This window comes from Chrysochloris asiatica, unplaced genomic scaffold (genome assembly GCF_000296735.1).
Source record: "Chrysochloris asiatica unplaced genomic scaffold, ChrAsi1.0 scaffold00020, whole genome shotgun sequence".
Lineage (NCBI taxonomy): Eukaryota > Metazoa > Chordata > Mammalia > Afrosoricida > Chrysochloridae > Chrysochloris > Chrysochloris asiatica.
The window spans coordinates 13,810,586-13,826,518 of NW_006408538.1; the positions used below are offsets into that span (position 1 = coordinate 13,810,586).

The following is a 15,933-nucleotide window of genomic DNA, read 5'->3' on the forward strand; positions in this document are numbered from 1 at the left end:
AGACTTGATCAAGTAAGTCTCTGCATCTGGTACCCGGCAGTGAAAAAGCATGCTTCCCCAAAACGTCAAATTGAAGACTAAGAATGGGAAATCCAATTAAAGTAAGTTTCATCCACAGGAATATGCTATTTGTACTTTGCCTACCCTCCCATCAGAATCTGGAATCCACTGTCCAATCCTCTGCAAATCAGCAGCAGATCAGTTTTCAATTTTGAGGAAATTACTTCTAATCTTTCATTAAAGGAAAAATGAATAGTCTCCCAACTTAAGACCAGACCACTTCATCTTTTATACCAAAGATGAAGAGAGGTTAAGATCATGAAAATCCAATTTCACACATGGCATTATGAGAAATGAAAGGTCTTGGATTAGTGTTTTCCCCCATCTATTTCTGGATAGGAGAAAGGGCAAATTTCATAACAAAAATTTTTTTTACCTGGAAAAGCAACAGAAGTTAACCTTTACTTTAAATACACACACACACACACACACACACATAGATAACTGATAAAAAGAAAAGATGTCAGAAAAAGAAAGCATTCAAAATAGTAAAGAGCCCAAATCCTCAAAGTGGGAAAAAAGCCCAACTGATTGCAAACTGCTGTGTAACCTATTCTAAGTCCTCAACTTAAACTTAGAGAGTTAGAGAGTCCTCAAGCTGTTAGCTTTGCTCCGTGTGACTCTGCTGCTCAGAAACATTTCTCCCCCAGAATCTGTGCAAAAGTAACTGAGATACATCTGCAGTATGCCACGTGGGAACCTGGCATTAATCTAGTCTAGGAGGAAGTCATTTTGTGTAACTGAAAATGAAAAATGAAGGTGCTATAGGCATGAATGAAATCTCTTAAGTATAAAAAGCAAACACTGGCTGCAATTTGTAACTTTACAAGTAAAAATAATAATGACAACCCACTTTCGCATAACTCCTCCTCAACGAGCCCTCAGCTATTATCCCGTGATGAGGTCACCACAGTGGGAACCTGCTGCAACTGCTAGGCCAGGGTACTGCCACTTCTCTAATAACCTGTGCACAAAGTGATGTCACCTACCAAAGGCAGTTCTAGAGGCAGGTGAGCAAGTGGGCAGCGGACTTCTCTTACCAGCCCGCTAGATCAACAGGAGTAACTTCACCTGCCTGAGCACAGGTCTCCAATGTGAATCTGTTCATAATTTTATGAATATCGAAATGCCATTCACTAGATTAAAAAAAAAAAAAGAAAACTCTGGACCAAGTAAATTGTGAACTCAAAAGTTAGGAGGGACACCAATTACATTAACAACACTTTCTTTAAAAAATAGAATCACTTTCTTTTTGAATCAACCGCAGTGGTGAGACGTGTTTTTCTTTTTCAGGTGCCCCATGATGGCACACAGCTTTACCTGGCAAATCCTGCCAGCTTCCAAGTCCCAGGATGCTGACCTGCACCTGCCCGTGGGGCAGCATTGCCTCCCAACAGTGTGGAGAAGAGCACATGTCACCACTGGGCGATGAGAGAGCTGACAGAGACTCCTGGCTTCTCACCGCCAAACACGGCTGGAGAGCTTTCCTTGCTCTATCAGAAAAGTTCATGAGGAAGCTGTGAATAGGATCAGTCCAGAGAAGTAAAACTTGTTTATTTTCACTGTCCAAACATCAGTCAATATACTGGGAGAGCCAGCGGAAACCTTCACCATAGCCTTGCCTCTTGAGCACACTGCACATGAATACTTCCATGGGCCGGGCGTTCAACTCCTTCTGGGTCACGTTCCCCTAAAGGAAGCAACATCGAGAGAGGGCCATTAGCACCTTCTTGGTGTGAATACTTAAGGGGGTCACTATTACCAGTCCTTCACTCTTCAAGGCAAATGTAAGGAAGGGGTCATTACAGAAACGTGGTCAATGCCATACAGGTGGCTTCTTCCAATCTTGGTGCTTGCCGAACAGAATAAGCGGCATAGTCCTATTCCTAGACTTGGTCATTGGGAAGAGCATTTCGTTTCAACACTTTTCACACTCATCTGGAGTTAGGGCAGCAAATCAACAAAAGGGCCCTTCAGTAGACAAAAGAGGTCAGACTTTTCAGAAAGAAAGACATTTAACACAAGATGCTGAGATGCACTGAGAAAATGGAAGGACGATTTTATGATACAATGTTCACACAGAACAGGAAACTCAAGGAATTAGAGGAAACATTTCTAGACAAGCATCAACAGCCAAAAAGAGACAAGACTAAGAAGTCAGAAAGTTATCGTAGAAAACACAGAAAGATTTTTAAAAAATTCAATCTGCTAAGACCCCAACATGAAACGACTAGGAGTCCTGTGTAATTATAATAGCCGATCTAGATTTTCTCATTCACAAACCTGCCTTTCTGTAACAGATTACTCCTCCAACTGGAGACAACACAACCTACTCATCTGGAAGACTAGCTTATATTTCTAGTTTTGGCAGTGACTTGCTGTGTAGACCTGAACAAATCACTCTCTTAGAGTTCTCTCACCTGAAAAACAGAGGTAATAGTCCTACCTCACTCAGCAGGAGCACTGGGCACAGATCAAGGACTTTGATTTCTCCTGTTTGAGTTTTATGAAACGGCTGATCTCCTCCAGATCCTCTAGCCAAAAATAGTAACTTTTTCCTCCTAAGAAGAGATCTTTCTACAAAGAGCCTTTTCTCTATTAAGCTCTTTCTCTTTCTAGCACTGAATATGAAAGGTAGTAAGATAATGTGTGGTTACTGTCATACACAACCTCTTTTTCTATTCCTTCATCCACCAATTCCTGAGGACATATCTCATTGGAAAACAGCAAGAACATACTCTTGTCTTCAGAGAGCTTACAAAATACCCATAATAAAACAAATACTAAACCCATTCAAAGTTTTGAAAAGTACAACCCAAAGACGAAGCACAGAATGTTGGACAGTTTATGTTCTGTATAACATACCCCCTGGAGAGCCCCTCTTACCTTTCCTGTGGTCTGTCCACACAGTCCGAATACCTCTCGGAGTTTCTCTTCACTGATTGCATCTGCTCTGTCGATTTTGTTACCCAAGATAAGGATGGGCACATTGGATATTGTTTCATCAGTCATTAAAGCCTAAAGACAAGATTAAAATAAACCAGTCAAGAGCCCACCAGATAATGAAAACGATTTTCACACTATTCTACAGTGTATCATATTTAAAGTGAAAATCTGGGTCATCTGAGTGATTACCTAAAAGTTAATCTTGACATTAGATAAAAATCTAACTACCTCAAAATTATTCTAACTCAAGGCTGTATATATTTTTTCAAAGCCGCAAACAGAAATGCCTCAACTCTTAACTTTGAGCGAAAACTGTTCAGCCATAGACCATCCTAGGGATAGCCCACTCAGCTCAATCCAAATAATGAATGTTCTGAATACAGAGCCTTGAGGATGACTGTATTCTGTCCTGAAGCGATCCTCACCCTATTTCCAGACAAACTCTAACAAAGCTTAGCAAAAACACCAGGCAGTAGATCACTGTCACAGTGAATGGGAACAGAGAACAGAAGAGAAATACTGAAAAATTCAGAGACCCATATTGTCTATGTGGGCTTGAAGAAAGTCTCAGGGAAGATCTGGAACCTAAACCCAGCTCTGAAGGAAGGTGAGGACTTGGATAGGTGAAAAGGAGAAGGAAGAACATAAGCAATGGCTTTGCAGTAGGAAAGGAAAGTCACATGGCGCACGCCTGGCTGGGCTACAGCATTTACACTGATATATAGGGACAGTCACTGTGAGTGGGGATGAGCCACATTATGGTGTCAGTCTGAGAAGTTAGCTACAAAATTTCTTAAAAAGATAACTAAACCTAGAAGATACTGACCAGATTTCATATCTATCTATGATGCTTCAGTGAAAGAGGATGATCCAGCCCAAAGCATTTACTGGCCAGTGCAGGAGACATTTTGGAGAAAGAAGTGACAAGACATAATGCCTAAATGAGAAGGTGGACAAAAGAGGAGCCACAGTCGGTAGAGGTCAAGTCTGGGAATTCAGTTCTGACAGGAAAGCTAGGAAAAGAAAGAGCAGAACGGACTACGCTTAGGCTATCAAGAATTCCATGAAATGTTAAACATCAAAGGATGTCACTCATTCATTAAACACTGACTTAGTATCCACTATGTGTCAGAGTCCTGGTTGTGGTGCTGTGGATAAATGTGCTGGAATGCAAAGCCAGTTTGAACCACATGGTCGGTGGTTCAAACTCACCAGCCGTTCCTTGGAAACCCTATACAGGGTTGCTATGGTCAGCACCAACTTGACGGCACTTAACATCAACATGTGTCAGATGCTTTGCTAAGTGCTGTGGAATTTCAGAGACACATTAGATAAGGTTCTAACCATCTAAGTTCACTGTAGGGTGGAAGACACCTATATTAACAGTCGACAGATCCTCTCTGGGTCAGTATAAAGGATCCCCTATAATATTCAGAAGTCAAGGCATGAAAGGTGGTTAAGTGGGAGTGGGGTTTGGCATGGAATCGACAATAAGTCACAGGTTTCCAAGCTGGATGTTCAGGTAGATGGTGGGGAAGATGGTTCTCTTTTGGGAAAAGAGAACTGGTAGGGGGAATGGTCTAGTAGGCAGCTCTATGTAAAAGACTTGCACTCAGGAGAGAGCTCTAAACCAGAGAAATCCATCTGAGAGGCGTCAGCATGTGGATGGGAGATGAAGGAATGAAAATCGATGAGACCAGCATGAGAGAAAGTTTAGATCACAAGTATAGTAAACTTTAAGGCCTAAACAGAAAAGGTCATGTGATTTTCTACAAAAGAGACTGAGAGTGTCAGCCAGAAAGACAGTGCACCCGTTCCTCTCTTACCAACAGGTAGGTTCCAAAGACTAGGTTATTATGTAGAAATGGAGGAGGATCTCTCAGATCACAAAACAGAGACAGACTACTTCATTCCTGCCAAATTACATTTACATCTCTGCGTAACTGCCAGACCACTGAGAGGTACGGCTCAGCCAGGTGATGAAGCCCTAAATCACCACAGCCAGGCATACCTTGTGACTACACACAACAGTCAGATAGCAGGCATTTTACTATTGTCATAAAGCAAAATGTTGGATAACAAGATTCAATAAGTGAGGAGTACCAAATTCAAAAGAGTGAGGGAAAAGGAACTGGCCAGTGTGGATCAATGCATCAAGTCAAGTAAGTACTTCCCCATGGGCAATTCTACAGTGGACTAACGCTGCAGACTTAAGGAATATCAAAATAAACTTGAAACAGGTTCAAATCGCCAAGAATATGAGTGCATACAGAAAGTAATATATTCAAGAAAAAGAGCCGTAAGGTGAACAAAACATTATAGAAATAGTAAAGCCAGGAAAATGGAATGTGGGAGAAGGAGATAATGTACAGCAAGTTCTACACAGTATCAAATGGTGCACATGATCCAAACCGAAGACTGAGAATAAGCGATTAAGGCTAGCAAGTCATTCAGTGGGAAAGTGGTTAGGCACAACCTAAGGTAGATGCAAAAAGTGAAAGAATACTAATACCAATTGTATGATTTCAGTATGCCAGCACTACTCAGAGTGACCAGACAGGAAACATGAAAGGGAATGCCATTACTTATGCTGGGACAATAAGCATAAACTGGAGACTGTCCTGCAAACGTGAGATACACAGTCACTCCACGATGTTAACGTCATAGTCACCTTACTCAAGTGCAAGCTGAACTTCCTCAGGACATTGAAAAGCAATGTCTTAGAATTTTTTTTGTAACTTTGCTGCAGTTGAGACTATACACATCAAGATACAGACCACCAGTTTCTCCGGGTCAAATTCAGTGACACTGATGACATACCTTAAGCAGTCCAGCATTCTCACCCTCCTTTTCTGAGCTGCTGCTACCACATAAACTCACTGACCCCACTCCAAGATTTGTTCCTAGCTACTGTTTCCAGTGCGGTGCCATATGATCAGCACTTGACCTCAAGGTAGGTAGGAACCGCAAGGTTGGCGGTTCAACTTCACCAACGGCTCCTTGGAAACCCTATACAGGGTCGTGATGGGTCGGAACCCACTTGATGGCACTTAACAACAGGTTCTTAAAAGAGCATAATGATCAAAGCAGATATTTGGATATCTCAAATTGTTAAGCACTTTCCTCCTGCAACTAGGATTTTCACCAAATGTTAACTGGAATCATTAAGTTTGGCAGTACTGAGCTATGCACCTTTAAAAGAAACAGAAGTCAAGATAGGAAAAAAAAAAAAAAAAGACTAACCCTAGGACCATCAAAGGAGAAGAGCACGAGAGTTATGTGGGATCCTATCCAGAGAAGCAGCGACACCAGTGATGGAGACAGAGTTGAGGATATGGAGAGAGGGATCCCTGCAGCTGAGAAATCTAGCTTACAGAATGTGACCTTAGGTTGTTTAAATGTTTATATATCCATGAGTGTTTTTGTGCACATTCTCCTCCTCGGGGGGGAAAAAAAGGAGCCCTGGTGGCACTGTATGATAAGCACTGGACTGCCAACCACAAAGTCAGCAATTCAAACCCATTAGTTGTTCCATGAGAGAAAGATGAAGCTTTCTGCTTCTGTAAAGATATACAGGCTCGGAAACCCTACACAGTGTCGTTATGATTCAAAATCAGCTCGACGGCAGAGGGTTTGCTTTGGGATTGGTAAGATGTTATTAAAGAACAAGCAGAAAGAAAAATCTAACTTTAAGGGCATAAAATGAGAAGAGGGAAAGTGGCTTTCTCTTGATTCTTTAAAGAAAATACAAGGAAGAAAGGCTACATAAATCTCTAGAGCAGTAACTTTATTACGTACAGTTCAAATTCAAGACTATTACTGTGAACTTCTACACTCATCTAGTAGTAGCTTGGCTATTTCAGTTATTCCTCTCTATTTCAACACCACAGAGACAATCCAAGATGACTTATTAATATCACTGTAATGTAAATGAGCAAGACCATTCCAACCATGTAAGTTCTGTTTTATTACAGAATTTATTAAACCAAAATAAAAAAGTGGTGGAAAAAAATATAAACATACATTAAGTTCAACCTTGGATTCCATGAGACGAGAATGATCTGCACAATCCACCAGAAAGACAATTCCATTAATTGCTGGGAGATAATTTTTCCAAACCCGACGTGCTAAAAGACAAAGTTTGTAGTTGAATCCAGTTAAAATATGTATGTACATTTAAAACATGTGGGTGTATAAAAAAAGTGAGTAAACTAATGGTCTATACAATGGGGAAATATTGGTTATATTTCAACAGGATTAATTCCATTTGGATTCTCCAAGTCCTAGCAAGCAGTAAGTCTGAACCGAGGATGCACACTGATGGCCTATGAGCTGAGTCTGGTTTTCCAACTAAGAACAAAGCAAGATTTCTGCCTTTCTTAAAAAAAAAAAAAAAACCTGCAACATCTGGCAATCCAATGCCTCTACACCCACAGGCCAATTGTCAGCTGATACTGGGAGACGGCTATCCTTTTAGTTGACAGCCAGGTGCTATCATTTGCCCAAATTCCCACCATCTCTATTCTATGGCCTTACGCAGTCTCTGTCCCTCTCTTAGATGATCTATCTGACCCCAGAACCATTTGTGGTGCAGTTCCTAGGTGATAGCATTAGGATGCAAAGTGCTAGTCCCTATAACTTTTGTTTCTCACCAACCCCCGTGGGAGTGCCGACACAGGTACCCTCCAGCCCTCGGTGGTGAGATGCCAGTCATCTCAGTCCTGTTCCTATATTTGACCCACAGAGCCCAATAAAGCTTTTACATTTGTGCCATGAAGTAAAAACGGCTAGAAAGCGATACTTTCATCACACTACTTTCTAAGACGGTTCATTTCCAGCCCTGTCAATAGGATGGCGAAGGAAGCATCTCCACACTAAACAGCAATGGTTGCCTCTGAAAAGTGGAGGAAAGGCTGGGAGAACCTTACTTTTCCTATTTCTGGAATTCTGGTGTGGCACTACAGGTGAGCACACTGGACTGCAAGACCGGTTTGAACCACAGGTTGGCAGTTCAAGCTTATCAACCGCTCCTTGGCAACACTATACAGGGTCGCTATGAGTTAGAATCTACTCAACAGCACTTAACAACAACAACAACATACTGACTGAACTTGCTTCAGTTAGCCTGTATTGCTTTTATACAGTATAATCACACCATCAAAACATACCCACTATTAATAGTTTGGTATATTTTCTTCCAATCTTTTTCTGTAAATATTTTGTGTGATTATGATTATACTATATGAATATTTTTATAAAGATTAAATGAATAAAATATAAATGTTTAGGAAATCACTGGTTATAAATTATTAGGTCGAATGACTAGAAATCATCAATATTCTATTTTTTAATTATTCTTTTAAAAACTATTATTATCCAACCTAATATAATACTCCAGCAGTAGATACAACTCAGTAACAAGTGAGCAAATCTGATGGAATCTCAACAGATTCTTTTCCCACTTTCCAGAATATTTATTCTCACACTTTTAACTGTTTATGCCTAAGCCTAGAGTCTTGCCACCTGTAAAGTGAGTGCCATCAGATAAAGCTGTCCTCTTCTGAATAAAACATACATAGGAAGTCAGAAAGACACCTGGGAATCTGGAACCCAATTAACTTAGCCTAAGCAAGGCAAAAAGCACAGAGGAGAGCAAGAAGGCAGGAAAAAAATGTTCTACCAACTGCCTCAAATGGGCAGAGTAGAGTATACAAAATATCAAATTAGATCAGCATGGTCACAAGGACATGAAACAGATATCCTACATTTTCTTTCCACTGAATGCAAGACACTAGAGAGAAATGCTAAGTGTAACTTGTGATACTAGACAACTACTGTTCAAATGGGGGGGGTAGTTATTAAAGATATTATTGGTAATGTAGTTATAGAACTTCCAAATGAAGTAGAAATGACTTCAAGAAAATAAATGAATTGAACTTTAACTCCAGAACTAGACCAAGCCTTACTCCTAGGCTAACCCCGGCCTCTAACACTACTTACTCCTTACTCTTCTCCTGCAGTCCTGGTATGGTGCTCTAGGAGAACCACTGGACCACAAGGTGAGCGAGCGGTTCAAACCCACCAGCCGCTCCTCAGAAACCCTATACAGGGTCACTAAGAGTTGACTCAATGGCACTTAACAACAAACAACCCCTAGCACTAACACTACCCCTTAACCCTAATAGTACTCCTAACACTAACACTGCCTCTAACCCTACCCTCTACATTACCCCTACCCATAAAACTAACACTCCCCATATCCCTACCGCTAACATTGCTCCTACCCCTACCACCACCTCTACCCCTAATATTAACATTGATTGTGTAGTTAAGTGTCGGTGAGTCAGTTCTGACTCACAGCGACTCTGTATAGGATTTCCGAGGGACACTCGTGGGTTTGAACTGCTGACCTTGCGGTTCGCAGTCCAGTGCTGACTTAGGGGCACAGGGGAGTGGAGTTCACGGTATTATTTCTACAGCTTCTGACATGTTTGAAATTACTGAAAGCTTCACGGACGTGTTAAGGAGGTTGTTACCGAGACTGAAAGTGACCAAAGGGGCAGCACAGAGTACACTAGAGGCTGCCACCACCTCTTACCTTGCTCGTGCCCACCAAGATCAAAAGTTGTAAAAGTCATTCCAGCAATTGTCAACTCTTCTGATGCTGAAAATTATCAAAAAAGAGGAAAGAAAATCAACTTCATTCAATTAAAGTCTAGTTAACCAATTCTATAAACAAACACCAATATAAACAACTGAATGAAGTTTACACCTTGTAAAGAAAAGGCTATACAGATAAAAATATTCTTAAATTATTTTAAAAAGCCAAGAATATATTTTCTCCAAGGTGTCTGCTGCTTTTTAGAAGGTGACTGTGGAAATGTGTTTCAGGACTAGTGAGAACAGATAGTGACAAAATCCCAGAGACTTATACCAGTGAGTATGTGACTCAACCATATTCTACAGGAACTTTTTCAACTGAGGTATCAGTTAATAAAAGATTTGCATCAACTGGGGTCTCATCTCCTATTCCTGACATGGACTTTTAAACATCAAAAGATCTGATCTTTTCAAACCTACTCGGATGTAGTGTTGGAACATGTTGGCCCAATCTATCATCTTTGAGCATATGGAGAAGAGTGGTCTTTCCTGCATTGTCCAAACCCAAGAATACAAGTTTTCCAGATTTCTTGTAGAGTCCTAAAAGAGAAATAAATTTACATGTAATTTACCTCTCCTACATGCAAACAGCTGCTTGCATTTAAACAGTTTGAGGAAATGCAAAAAGTTTAAAATTCTGATATATTTCAAGAGAATGGCTTTACCTAGGAACTGGAGCACACTGCTAAAGCCATTGTAGATCCACTCAAAGATGAAAGACATTATTAATACTTACAACCTGTATGAAATACAAAAGCACCAACATTAATTCTTGAATGCCAGTACAGTTTTAGAGCAGTTAACTCTTACACCCTGGCTCTGATGCATGTTTACAGTCTCAGACTTTCTGATACAAGAAAGCAAAGTAAACAAGATACTGAAGATTCCCCTCCCTCTTGAGACTGAAGAAGTTTGTACCCTGGAGGGAACCCTCTGGGGTTATCTGATCCATACAGGTTTTCTAATCTTCAACAATCTATGATATTCAAAGGACTACAAGTTAAAGATGAACTTTCCTCCTTTACTGAACAACACACTTTCCCAACCAGCTGCCAACTCACATCCCCTAGACACACCACAGCTGGCTAACAACTAGTTCCTAATACCTCTAAGAAATCGTCTCATCAATAATCTGAATCAAAGTGTCACACAGATGCACTAACTAACAAATATGAATTAAAACCATATTAACCTATCCTTGCTGTTGTTATTAAGTGCCGTTGAGTCGGTTTTGACTCATAGTGACCCAGTATAGGGTTTCCAAGGATTGGCTGGTGAGCTTGAACTGCCAACATTGTGGTTCAAATCGACATAGAGGTCCTGTGCTTATCCTACAGGGCCACACCAGGACTCCCTATCCTTATGTTGTGGTTAAGTGTCATCGAGTCAGTTCTGACTCATAATGACTCTTACAGGGTTTCTGTGGAGTGGCTGGTGAGTTTGAACTGCCAACCTCGAGGTTCAAACCAACCTTACAGTCCAGCGCATTAATTCACAGCACTACACAGCTCTAAAACAGTGACCAAAATTCTGCTGCTAGCACCATTTGCCCTGCTATATTTCCCAATGCTATTTCATAAAGATTTACATCCTTGGAAACCCCAAACAGGTTGCTGTGAGTAGGAACTGACTCAAAGGCACCTAATAACAACAGCATCCCTTCTTAAATAATCTCTGTATAACCCATATTGCAGATATATATCTCAATTTATAAAGAGACAGCAATCACTATTTTATAGAACCATAAAGAGGTAAGACAGTCCTCTCATAATGTGAGTATTCAAGCACTTGTACATTTTACAAATTGAATTGTCTAGAAGTAAGAATTCTTGTGTAGGACATCATAGTAGGTACCAAGCTTTAAAATTAAGTAATAACTTAATCAGAACTGATACTAACACCACTTTTCATAATATTTCCCACTGCCATCGAGTCAACCCTTAACAGGGTTTCCGAGATTGTAAACCTTTATGGTAGCCGACAGTTGGTGGGTTTGAAACACCAACCTTGTGATTAGCACAGTCTAACAACGTCTAGCCCACAGTTCCACTATGGCTAGTCAAAAGACTAGCCAGTGTCTACATCCATTGGAAATAAGCAAGAGGACCTCTTAGTGAAGTTAAGAGGGCAGCTCTACAGACACTGGTGGGTTTACGAGTTTCTCAAAGGGACCTACTATCACCAACAAAAGCCACGAGTAGAGTGTGTACTTTGGACCTGGGGTCCCTTGCCCTGTGAAGCTCTTAGATCCAGGCAGGGAAAGAGTGATACCAAGATACATGGAGTTCTCCCAGGAATGGAAGGCCTACAGAGGCGGAATGGAAACCTGGTCCTTTCTCCAGCACCAACAAATAGAGAAAGCCTTTTCCTGTAGCCGGCACTGTGAGAGCATCGATTTCTGGTTGTTAAAGCCACACATTCGCTTGTATTTCTGTTACAGCAGCACTAGAGAACTCAGAATTCAATACCAGGAAAGTGGGGAACCTTGTGCTAACAGACACCTAAAATGTGAACATGGTTTTGGAACTGGATAATGAGTGGCGGATGGAAGAGGACTAGAATGCCTAATAGCAAAGGCCAAGAGCACCTTGAAGAAACTGTTGGTAGAACTGCGGATGTCAAAGACCACTCTGATGAGGGTTCAGAAGGAAGTGAGAAGAGCTGAGCCCCAGAGACTACACAGAAGGCAAGCAGCAGCTACAGAGAAAGTGCAGCAGCAGAAGCAGAGATTGACACAAGACACCCCAGGAGCCGGTCCCTGGCAAGAGCCTGAGCACTTTCTAGCATAAGGATTTCTGTCTATGTGGAGTGCCTCTGGGTACTCTATCTAGGCAGTTAGCCTCTCTGAACCAATGGGCTTGAGAGCTAAGCGCCTTCAGGCCGAGGCTTACCAGTAGAATGCAGTGCCTCTGGGTATTTAGCAGTACAGCTAAACAGCTTTGTAACACTTGCTGAAGCAAAGCAGAGACCAGGCTGTCCTCTTCTGGAGAGAAAGGCAGCAGGAGCAGCCTCTGAGGAGACTGGGAGCACAGGAAGCAAAAGGTAGGGCCAGGCCTCTGGGCTGTCGAGGGTAGAACCCTAACCTCTGTCTGGGGTTTGTAAAGGTGGTGCCACAGCTTCCTAAGTTTCAAAGAGTTCAATCATCTTCAACTAGGTTCTGGGGCGTTGGGCTGCAATTAAGATGGGGGCCGCTGCTCAAAGCTGAGGGGACGGGGTTGTCCTACCAGAGGGGGCAGAGAAGAGGTCTGCAGGGGCAGAAGGGGTAGGGTCACCATGCAGATGGACTGGGAGAACGGGGCTGCCCAAAGTCAAGGGAGCAGAGTAGCGTTCAAATGGAAACGGAACACAGAGCTGAAGCTCAGGGTTGACAGGTCTCAACCCACAATCCAGAGTGCAGGGCCAATACCCAGATGATCTGTCTCAGAGAACTTGAGAGCTGAAGTATGCTGTTCGGCTGGATTCTAACTTGCTTGGTTCCTACTGCCCCTTCTTTTGCTCCAACTGCTACCATTTGTAGTGGAAATGTTACATCTCTTCACTTTAGAAGCAGATTACTGAATTCTAGATTTACAGATGAAGATAAATTTTGCCCAGGTTGGACTTTGGACCAGGAAGACTTTTGGAATCATACAATGGGATGAAAGTGTTTTTGTATGTGGCAAAGACCTGAAGCAGGGGCAGAGTCAAAGACTGGAATGTCATGGATTGAATTGTGTCCCCCCAAAACATGCATAGGAGTCCTGGTGTGGCGCTGTGGGTTAATGCGCCAGACTGCAAAGCCATTTATTTGAACTGCAAGGTTGCAAGTTCAAGCTCACCAGCTGTTCCTCGGAAAACCTATACAGGGTTGCTATAGGTAGGAATCGACTCGACAGCACTTAACAACAAACAACAAAATATGCATCAGGTTGGCAGCCAAGAATCTCAGTGGTTTGCCAGTTTATGCAATCTGATGTGATAAACCAATAAGAGGATACGGGTACAATACTGTTGCTAAGTGCTATTGAGTTAGTTCCAAGTCAAAGCGACCTGTATGGGGTTTCCAAGGAGCAGCTGGTGGGTCTGAACTGCTGACCGTTTGGTTCGCAGTCCAGTGCTGATCCTACTACAGCGCCATATCAGAAGTCCAAGAAAGTGCCATCAGAACAGTTCTAACGCATAGTGACTGTATAAGGATCCAAGAAGTTGTTGGTGGGTTTGAACCGCCAACCTTGCAGTCCAGCGCATTATCCTACAGTGCCACATCAGGACTCCAGGAAAAGAGTGATGCCAAGACATGAAGATCTCCAAGGACTGCTGGACCTACAGATACTGACACAGGAACCTTTCCCTAGAGAAGACAAAGAGAGAAAGCCTTCCCCCCAGAGCCAGTACTCTAAATGTGGACTGCTAGTCCCCAAAATACATTTCTGTTTGCAAAAGCCAAAACTAATAACAATAATAAAGTTTCTCAGTCAGTCTTCCCTGGTCACACCGACTTTTTGCTTTAACGTCTCAGATGTTGTTGTTGTTGTTGAGTGCCATTGAGTCGGTTCCGACCCATAGCGACCCTGTACAGGGTTTCCGAGGGTGTAAATCTTTACGGGAGTAGAAAGCCTCATCTTTCTCCCGCGGAGCGGCTGGTAGTTTCGAACCGCTGTCCTTAAGGTTCGCAGCCCGATTCGTAACCACTATGCTACCAGAGCTCCTTAGATATAGGTGCCAAAAATTTTTTTTATAAATCCCCTTCACTCCTTTCTATCAGCAGGAAGATCTGCACACAAGATTTCATACCAGATCTGACCAGCTGCCAAAACACAAAACTTTCAGACAGTGACCTAGAAAAACAATTATCCACAAAGGCCCACCTATGGTAGTCTTCACTGAAAAAATACTAAAAGAAGAAACTGAAAAATGGAGGCAATAGGTTCCTTTTCTTTTTAGTCCAATTAACTAAGATTTCACAAACTTGCTTATTATTGTTAGGAGCCAGTTCCAACTCGTAGCAACCCTATACACAACAGAACAAAACATGGCTTACTGCTACTTTCCACAGCTTTTACCCTGGAATGCCAAATGAGGTTTAGCAGTTAGGAGTAGAGGTGGAAACTGAAGGCATAAGCTAAAATGAAAAGAAATGATTTTATTATTTTGACCTTACCAATAACATCAACTGTAAAATTAAACTGAAATGCTTATTTGTTGTCATTATGATGTGCCACGAGTTGGTTCTGACTCACCCTGTACAGGGTTTCCAAAGGCTGAAAATATATGAGAGTGCAGAAGACAGAGTGGCTGGTAGGCTCAAACTGCCAACCTTGTAGTTTGTAGTCCAGCACTTCTCCTATGGAGCCACTATGCTGCCAACTGAAATGCCAAAGTATATTAAGTTAAGTTTTGTCTGGAAACCTAGCCTGCTCTTTAAGAAGTCCAACAACTCAAACATGCGTTAGAAAGTTCCTGTGTTTAAGTTCCCATTTACTGTAGGCAAATAAAAGAACAATGCACTTTTTCTCTACAGTGCCGTCACCCGTCCACACTTTGCTCATTCTATCATTTGAAGAAGCACACTCACCCTTAGAAAAGCACCTTTCATTACAGTCACTCCCACTTCCGATCACTCCTTTACAACCCAACATTTATTTCTACCACATGGTTTCGTAGCCAACACTTTATGTTGTTGTTATTATGTGCCGTGGAGTCAGCTCCAGTTCCAACTCATAGCGACCCTGTACAGGGTTTCCTAGGCTGTAAATCTTTACAGGAGCAGAAAGCCTCATCGTTCTCCTGCATTGGAATAGCTGGTAGTTTCGAACTGCTAACCTTGCGGTTCGCAACTTGATTCATAACCACTGCGCTACCAGAGCTCTTTTGGGAGGATGTTTTGTATCTTCCCAACTAGTTGAAGTCTGCAAGTGACAGATGAAAAACCACAATGTTAAAGGATTTTCAGAGTCAACTGAACTACTTTAATTTTTAGTTTGTTTTCCTTCTGACATTCCCATTTTCAACACCCATCCTCCCTTTCAAAGAAATCTGTGGAGAGCACTTGAAGAAACTCTTCAGGGGATGCTAAACAACAACAAAAACCCTTCATCGTTCCAAGGGCTGGTATGTACTTCTACCCAAAGTTAAGTGTAGAAGTATGATGGCTCCTGTTTTACAGTTTCTATGGTGAAGTCCTGGTGTGGCTCTGTAGGATAAAGCACTGGACCTCAAGGTCGGTGGTTCAAACTCACCAGCCACTCCTTGGAAACCCTATACAGGGTAGCTGTGAGTAGGAACCAA

General features: G+C 42.0%; 1 protein-coding gene across 1 annotated transcript; it reads right to left on the reverse strand.

Moving 5' to 3' along the window:
- Positions 1 to 1,268: 1,268 nt before the first annotated feature.
- On the reverse strand, positions 1,269 to 10,405 carry SAR1A (SAR1 homolog A (S. cerevisiae)). Its single transcript, XM_006835853.1, has 6 exons — positions 10,332 to 10,405; positions 10,087 to 10,206; positions 9,605 to 9,670; positions 7,030 to 7,133; positions 2,947 to 3,078; positions 1,269 to 1,750 (listed from the first exon to the last, which is right to left on the reverse strand). The coding sequence occupies exons 1-6, from the start codon at positions 10,387 to 10,389 to the stop codon at positions 1,634 to 1,636; spliced, it is 597 nt and encodes a 198-aa protein (XP_006835916.1). The 5' UTR covers positions 10,390 to 10,405; the 3' UTR covers positions 1,269 to 1,633.
- Positions 10,406 to 15,933: the final 5,528 nt, after the last annotated feature.